General features: G+C 55.9%; 1 protein-coding gene across 1 annotated transcript; it reads right to left on the minus strand.

Annotated features, from left to right (window-relative positions):
* Positions 1 to 996: 996 nt before the first annotated feature.
* Positions 997 to 5,827, minus strand: LOC136520081 (putative linoleate 9S-lipoxygenase 3). Its single transcript, XM_066513483.1, has 7 exons — positions 5,546 to 5,827; positions 4,405 to 4,697; positions 3,534 to 3,771; positions 3,103 to 3,438; positions 2,929 to 3,014; positions 2,393 to 2,808; positions 997 to 2,286 (listed from the first exon to the last, which is right to left on the minus strand). Exons 1-7 carry the CDS (start codon positions 5,733 to 5,735, stop codon positions 1,251 to 1,253), a joined length of 2,595 nt encoding a protein of 864 aa, XP_066369580.1. The 5' UTR covers positions 5,736 to 5,827; the 3' UTR covers positions 997 to 1,250.
* Between the last annotated feature and the right edge of the window lie 2,218 nt (positions 5,828 to 8,045).

An 8,045-nucleotide genomic window follows, 5' to 3' on the forward strand; every position in this document is an offset into this window, starting at 1 on the left:
CTACACGATCAAACCAATCAAAGATCCTCCTTAAAACGGTGAAGTCAGGACTATCCGCCATATCAGAGGTGGACAGTCCTAAGTTAACAATCAGTTGCCCCTTTTCAAGTGTCACTCATCCCTATACCTGCAATGTATCACTTGCAAATTGGCACTAGAGAACCATCAAATAAATGAGCATTAACACCTTTTGGTAGTATGACTATATAGTCTACTAACCTAGTCATATTTCGTCATCTATAAATAATTACCTCATGAAACCCTAAAAAATCTTGAACTCCAAAACCATTGCCTCATCTTGAAATTTGTCGATAAGCTCTTCTATGGCGTCCATGCTCCGTGGCAGGATTGGTTACTGCAAAATGATTCTATCTTATCGGATTCCCATTCTGCTCCTCCTTCCAACCTATGTCGACGTTCACGATGGGGGGCCGCCACCTCCTTCTGGTACTATCATTGGCATCACTCTGGCCCCATTGCTTCTACCCACCTAGCCTTATTTTCGCACACTTTAATTTGGGAGCGTATAAGTTATATGCGTTGATTTATTCTAAAGATTTTAGGAAGATTTACGTATTGAATACCATGTGAAATCAAAATTGTGACCGAGCAATACTGCAAAAACAAGGAATAGTACTCTAAGAATCTTCAAATAGGGAGGCCAATGCTTAGCAGCCTGGAAACATGAGAGTGGACACGTTCCGAGAACATCGTTCTGATTCGTAGAATAAGAACACGATGGAACATCGTTCCGAACACTGGTGGAGCGTGATCCACACCATGGGAATGACTACCCACTTGGGACGCTTGCTACCGTTGCCGCATCGTGGAGGCGTGGAATGACGATTGGCCTGGATTTTGCATGGGTGTGTTTTAGCCTTTTTGTTCCAATGGATAGTCACAAGTTGTTGATGAAAATCTGAGGCCCAAAATTCAATAAATGGAAGAAACAACGTACCACGTATCGCCCTCATTCGCTTCGCTGAAAAAGACGGATTACCATAGAAGCGAACAGCTCCATCGCGTCCAGTACCACGACGCCCAACCTTCCGGGATCTTGGTTGCAGTGATAGCAACAATCACTTTACTTATTGCGTGGCAGTAATTCGATTCACCGGCCCACACGATTACACAAACACAATAGTAGTCTCTACACACATGGTCTCGTGCCACTCCGCTCGTATACACGACTGCTTATTCATGTACCAGCTCGTACGTAGCACTCCTAGTAGCCTGGTGGTACCAATCGCTCAGATGGAGATGCTGTTGGGAATGCCCTTGGCGGTGAGCCCGGCGGCGGCGCCACTGTGGTCAGAGGTGTTGGGGTAGAGCAGCATGTAGGGGAACTCGGCGGGCCCGTTCCTGTTCTTCAGCTGCGTGTCGCGGTTCTCGCCTACCACCTTGCCCTCGATCTCCACCAGCGCGTCGCTGAACCGCTTGAACGCCGCCTGCGCTCTGGCGTCGGAGGTCCACTCGGGGGTGTCGCGCTGCCCGAGGTACACCTCGTCGGAGTAGTGCTTGGAAAGGATCTCGATGAGCGAGATGCCGATGATGGTCTGGATCTGGCTCGTGATGGTGTGGATGAAGCCGCGCTCCGGGTCGCGCTCCAGCTCCTCGTACTCCTTGCTGCCCGGCGCCGGCATCCGGCGCCGGCTCACCGTGGGCCGGTTCGGGAGGTACCCCGCGTACGGGTACTGGCCGAAGTTCACGGCGGCGTGCAGCGCCGACGCGATCCAGATGATGGTGGTGCAGGCGCTGGCGAGCTCCGACACGGCCTGCATCTCGGGCCACCACGGCGCGTCCTTGAGGTCGCCGTGCCCGACCTCGCGCACCTCCTTCCACCACGCCTGCAGCTCCTCGTCGCCCCGCAGCGCGGCGTCGTCGGGGTAGTAGATGGCCAGGTACTCGCCCACCCACTGCTCGATGGCGTGCCAGATCGCCAGCCCGTCGTTCGCGTACGGGTAGTCCTGGATCAGCAGCCGCACCTTGTAGGGGCTCGACGGGTCCGCCACCGCCACGCCCCGCTTGACGAGGTCGGCGGGGAGGCCCTGCTCCGTGAAGTTCCAGCTCTTGTACACCGCGGAGGACATGGCCAGCGCGTACTTGCCCGGGAACACGGTCATCTCGAAGATGCCGCCGCCGTTGATGAGCGTCTGCCGCGCCAGCGCGTTGATGGTCATGGTGTCGCGGAAGTGCGGGTGCAGGAGCTTGTGCACCGGGTGCGTCACGCTCAGCTGCCGGTTCGTCGCGATCACGAACGGCTCCATCACCGCGTGCGTGTTCAGCCTGCACGAGATCTCCGGTGGTTGATCAGGAAACGCATGCATTTCGCGGCAACGACTCAATGGTGATTAGATAATGAATGCCATTTTATAGGAGTAGTAGTTCATACCAGTGGCTGATCAGCTGGTGCCAGCCGGAGTCGTTAACGGCGACATAGGCCTTGGCGAGCTGCCACACCCAGGCCTCGACGCCTGTGGACGCCGGCGTGTAGACCTTGCTCTTGGCCTTGGTGAGGCCTCCGTCGATGTACGGCTCGCTGAGCTCGATGGCGAGCGGCGCGAGCCTGCTGTCGCCGCGCAGGAAGAAGAGCGTCCTGGTGGCGTAGATGAAGTTGCCCTCCAGGTTGTTGACGTCGATCAGGAACGGCATGAACCGGTCGTGGTGGTCCAGGATGTAGAGCCTGTTGCCGTCCAGCGCCTGCTGGACCGTGAGGCCCTCCAGGTTCTTCTCGATGTGCTCCGCCGTGATCGTGCTGGTGTGGTCGCCGTACTTGCTGGGATCGAGCGTGCTCTTCGGCGGGAACTCCTGTGATCGTGTTCGTCAGGCACGCATTCCATGCATTTCGTGTCGTTTTCGACCCACTTGTGTCTTGTGAAGCCACCATTAATTAACAGTTACGCATTTGGCACAGAGTGAGTGACTCACCGTGAGGCGCGTGATCACCATCGGGTTGACGCCGGCGAGCACCTCCCGCGCGAACTCCTCGTCGGTCCTCCACGCATTCTTGTCCTCTGTTCCGTGCAACGTACGCAAACAGTCAGTCAGTCCTTATTAGGAGCATCAATCACTTTGTGAGCACATGCATGCAGACAGCCGTGCCTTTGATGATCTCCGGGATGGGGAGCTTGAGCAGGTAGTCGCCGCCGGCGGGGAGGAGGTCCTTGACGAGCTGGAGCGGGAAGAGCTTGCGCATGTCCTCGAGCGCCTGGATCTTGGGCAGCTTGATCCCGCCCTCGTACAGGTTGATGATGTCCTGGAAGGAGTCGAACTCGCCGGGGCTGGTGTCCACGTACGTGCGCACCGCCGGGATGATCCCCTGCGTGATCGCCTTGATGGAGTAGCCCAGGAAGTCGGACATCTTGAGGTGGCCGAACCGCTCGTCCCGCGGCACGTAGATCTGCTCCACCAGCGACAGCCGGCTCTCCGAGTTGGGGTCTGCGGGTCAAGTCAACGCGCGTCAGCCAGTCAGTCAACTCTCCTGCAGCAAATGCAAATGTTTCGTCCGAGATCGAGGCGCACGGCGCACGCACCGGTGTTGGTGGGCTTGCGGCCCGTGCGGCAGCGGCGCGGGTAGGGGTGGTCGGCGGAGCCGCCGAGGACGGGGCGCGGGTTGCCGCCGTCAGGCTTGCCGAGGTCGTTGTAGACGTCGTAGCGGTACACGCGGTCGTGCTCCTGGTAGGGGCCCTGCTGGTCGTCGCCCCGGAGGTTGCGTAGCTCGTCGTCGCGGTAGGGCTTCAGCGCCGTCGGCATCTGGCTCGGCAGGTACGTCTGCGACGGCGTTTTTTTTTTCCGGCACACAAAAGACAAAAAGATCAACATGTTGACCGACTGACGGACGTTTAGAAAACAACCCAAGTTGATTGATCAAGACTCTACTCCTCTCTTATTAATTAAATAGTTAAGGACACATGTTAACCGCTGATTTGCTTGACTGACCATCGTGGTGACTTTTCTGTCATCTCGAAAGTAAACATGAGTGGATTGGCATCAATCTTTACTTTAACCTTTTCTTTAAAGTGAATTATTATCTCGGGGCGATGGCCGGCAACCAACCAGGTTAGTAGTTTGCTGCGAGTCACGTGAACTCACATGCCTCGCGCTCAGCGACCGTCAGAAGATTTCAGAAGATCATTCTAGCTCTATAGATTCTTCACCTACCGTGGCAGTTAGTACCACTTCAATGAATTTTCTTCACCATACCCATGTCCTTCTCCGACCTACTGTACTGTACGCCAATCGACGACATGGCGGCTACATTTTCTTAAAACAACTACTAGTAGAAAAAAGAAATGTATACACTTGATATAATCATATAAACATATATGAACCGATTGAGAAAGACTTGAACAGCAGCAGATGCGGCCGCCAGGAATGTCAATGGCGTCGCGGCGATCGACTTACATCGTTGGAGAAGAAGACGCGGTTGTAGCGGTACTTGCCCACAGGGTACACCCATGAGTTGGCGACGAAGGTGATGGTGCCGCTGCCGGGGACGTCGTCGAGCGTGATGGTCTTGAGGAAGAACTCGGCGGTGTGGTGGTTCTTGATGATGACCGCCCCCGGCACGCCCAGCTTCTCCACCTCCCAGTTGAACGTCACGCCGAACTTGGACTCGCCGGTCGTCCGCGACGGCAGGCTCGTCAGCCACTGCTCCAGGTTCGCCTCCGCCCCGACCCGCCCGCGGTTGCCGTTGTCTGCACAGAGCAAAAGCACGCGCGGTGGCGGCCCATGTGGGCGATGATGAGTCGATCGATATGGTTCGTATACGCGTCGGGCATGCATGCACGCGCGCGCGCCGAGATACATGGTCCATAGTGCTACAGTAATAAGACTATCTCCAACGACGTCATCCAAAATAAAATACGAGACTATTTTCATATTTGGGTAAAGCTACAGGTAAAGGATTCGATATTTATTTTGGTTTTCTCCAACAATAGGACCCAAGAGAGAACACTTTCTACAAATAAGTCTTTAGGAAAGAGCATACTCGTATTTGAATTGTGCCTCTATTGTAACCTAAAATAAATCTCACATATAAATATTCTATTGGAGACTAATACAGTATCATCCACCGCACGTTTTAGGTATGGATCTCCACGCGAGTCATCCATTGAAGACAGACTCAATCATTGATAAAAGAATCTACTCTGTTCAAAGTAGGAATCATCGTCTCTGAACTCTTGTTACTACTGTGTTCTTTTCTACTTTGCTAGCCAGCATCTGGTGCTCTGCACCTTCGCTGTCTTTTTCTCGGTGTCTCTCTCTGGATTCTTTTTTCGTTCTTTCTTTCCATGTTCCCTTAAAAAAAGATGACCGAGGGGCGAGGACCGAGGCAAGGTAGCCGAAGCAGCATATAGCCGCCCAAACAGTATGCTTGGTGCTTGCTTGCTTTGTATGCGGGGGGAAAATGCATGCACAAAAGGTAAAAGTACCCGAGACTCCGATCGAGAACTAGCTAGCTAGAGCCTAGAGAGAACGATCAAGGGAAGGAGAGATCAGAGAGGGTGCCGGCGCCGGCGGTACTCAAATACTCAATACTCACTGGCGTCGACGAGGGTGGAGCTGATGAGCTGGCAGGTGACCCCCTTGCCGAGGAACTCGCTGATGCTGTCGATGACAGTGGCGCCGAAGTCGTTGAGGTCGAGCACGTTCTTGCGCATGAGCACCACCGTGCCCTTGAGCCGCGCCTGCTTGTTCGCCCCCGTCAGCCCGTCGATGATCCCGCTCAGCATCTTCACCACCCGCTCCAACTAGCTGCTCCTGCTGCCGGCTGCCGCCTTGTGCTTTTGCAGTGGTGTTTGGTGACTGTGAGGCTGTGGGAGGCCGAGCCCGAGCCGGGGGATTTATAGCGAGCGAGAACGCGAGAGGCGAGAGCTGGAACGGAACGGGGCGCGACGCGAGCACCCTGCACCGATTGTCGATCGACTACGGCTGCGTGACGTGCCCGTGTGCGTCTGGCGCTGCAAGGACTACTGGTGGGTAGCAGTTGGCTACCGTGTGTGTTAGAGCGTAATTAATGCGGTTTGATTATTGGGCCAGACGGACGTGAATGGTGAATGGTGCAGGATGCACCTGCGTGTACCTGTGCCCGTCGGCCTCTTCCGCAGCGTCGCTTCGTCCCGCCGCGTAGCATGTAGCAACGCCGGCCGCCGCGGCTCTTAATTGGCTGGCCGTACGTATCGGGCCACCGGCCCCGACGGCGACGTGCCAGCACCGACTTGTGTTGCGCGTGTCATCATAGTACAAAATTACGAACGATTACGGTCGGTGTTCGCGAGACCGGCTCGCGCGCGGTCGCGCCGGCCGGCAGCGGCAGACCGTGTGCGTGCCGCGCGAGACGGCAAAAGGCGCGGCCGCTCTCCTACGCGCCGGTTGAGGCATGCCGAGCGCGCGAAGCGGGCGTACCGGTGCCACTGGTAATTCGACCTTGGGCGCGTGAAGTTGTGACTTTGTGAGGGGTCGGTTCGACGATGCAGGGACACAGCGAGCCGCGGGGCTCGATTCGTCCTTTCAGCAAGCCTGTTTTTCAGAGAGACGGCAAAAGCTTTACCGTGAATTATTATATATTTTTTAATGAAGAAAATAAAAAATACAAGTTTTGTTCTAGTTTTTTTTAAGATCAGGCAAAAAACCACCGACTGAGATAGTGCACCACTCACCCCTGACCAACTCAACATGCTTAAACTTGAGTCAACTTGGTCGAAAATAACCCAACTAGCAACTCGACAAAGCTAATGACTAGCTAACCACTAAGCAACTAAGAACAACTCCAACTGAGAAGCCAACTAGCAAAAACAACTTGAGCACCGAATACCATCACCTACCTTTGGAGAAGCGTCATGACAGACGACAAGAGAACAACAACGGAAACTAAATAGACCAGCAAAGCCTCCAAGAAGGAGCATCGACAAGCTAGCCCAACAAGAGAAGGTTTTCACCTGCAAACTCCAGCACAATAGAGGAGGATGCAAAAAAGGACGCCTCCAAAAAGGGAACGACGTCTGCAGTCGTCGTCGTCCAAGCCTTCGCCCTGACCTCAAGCAACCTCTACACCGCCGCCGCTAGAGACCCAGAGGTAGCCTGTCAGGAGGAAAAACGTCGGAAAGACACGGGGCATCCCCACCAAACCCCTAACGGCACTACACGCCCTGCGGGTGTCCCCGCCGCACGTGCAGGCACAGGAAGGTGCCCTCAACCCTACCAAGAAGGCAGGATGCGACGAGGATCAGCAGCAGCCCCGCCCGATCACCGCCCCTACGTACGTCGGCCAGTAGAGGTGCCGGGAGAATCCCGTCGGAGCAACTGCACCTCCTCCCGCCCCGCGCAGAGCTGGCAAAGCCAGCCAACAACAAGCAAATCCGGCCCGCTCCGCCACGTAAATCAGCCCAAGTAAGGAGGAAGGCAGATGGCAAAGAGGAAAGGCCCGAAAACAGAAGATGCCCTAGTCGTCCAGCCCAAAAACGTCCCGACACCCGCCAAACAGACCCTACATCAACCCACACCGCGCAGGGCCTCCAGTAGCCCCCGCGCTGAAATGTCGCCGTCTACACGCCGGCTCCTCGCCCCTCTGTAGATCTGAGCCAAACCATAGCAAAGGCACCGGATCCGGGCAAGAGGACGCCGGATCCAGCAAAGGGAGCGCCTGCTCTGATCATGGAAGCCAAATCAGGCCACCGCCGTCGCATCCCGCAGAAGGGAGCCGCAGTCGTTGCCAAAGAGAGGTGCTATCGCGCACCAGGTGAAGCCACACTCCACCACCTGGCAGTCGACGCCCGTCCAGACCCATGAATCCAAGCCACAGAACCTCGGATCCACTACACCCTAGCCGGAGATGTGCCGGACCTGTGCGGACCAAGAAGAGGGGAAGTGGTGGAGCAAGCAGAGGAGCGCCCCGCCGCCACCTTCCTTGCGGCCGCGCGAACTGGCGGCGCGCTTAGGTGGCAGCGAGGACGAGCAACGGCGGCTGGGAGCGCGGCGGCGGTGGTAGCGCTGGGGTTCCGCCCGAGTCGCCCCGTGAGGAGCAACGCGGGGGACATATCAAT

Source organism: Miscanthus floridulus, chromosome 2 (genome assembly GCF_019320115.1).
Source record: "Miscanthus floridulus cultivar M001 chromosome 2, ASM1932011v1, whole genome shotgun sequence".
In the NCBI taxonomy this organism is placed as follows: domain Eukaryota; kingdom Viridiplantae; phylum Streptophyta; class Magnoliopsida; order Poales; family Poaceae; genus Miscanthus; species Miscanthus floridulus.

Bases quoted from the DNA above. Each gene is read 5' to 3' on its own strand.
- LOC136520081 (XM_066513483.1), bottom strand. From the start codon at position 5,735: ATGCTGAGCGGGATCATCGACGGGCTGACGGGGGCGAACAAGCAGGCG. The intron at 3,772-4,404 runs GTAAGTCGATCG...ACGCCGTCGCAG, and splicing joins GCGTCTTCTTCTCCAACGAT to ACGTACCTGCCGAGCCAGAT. The intron at 3,015-3,102 runs GCACGGCTGTCT...TGCACGGAACAG, and splicing joins CATCCCGGAGATCATCAAAG to AGGACAAGAATGCGTGGAGG.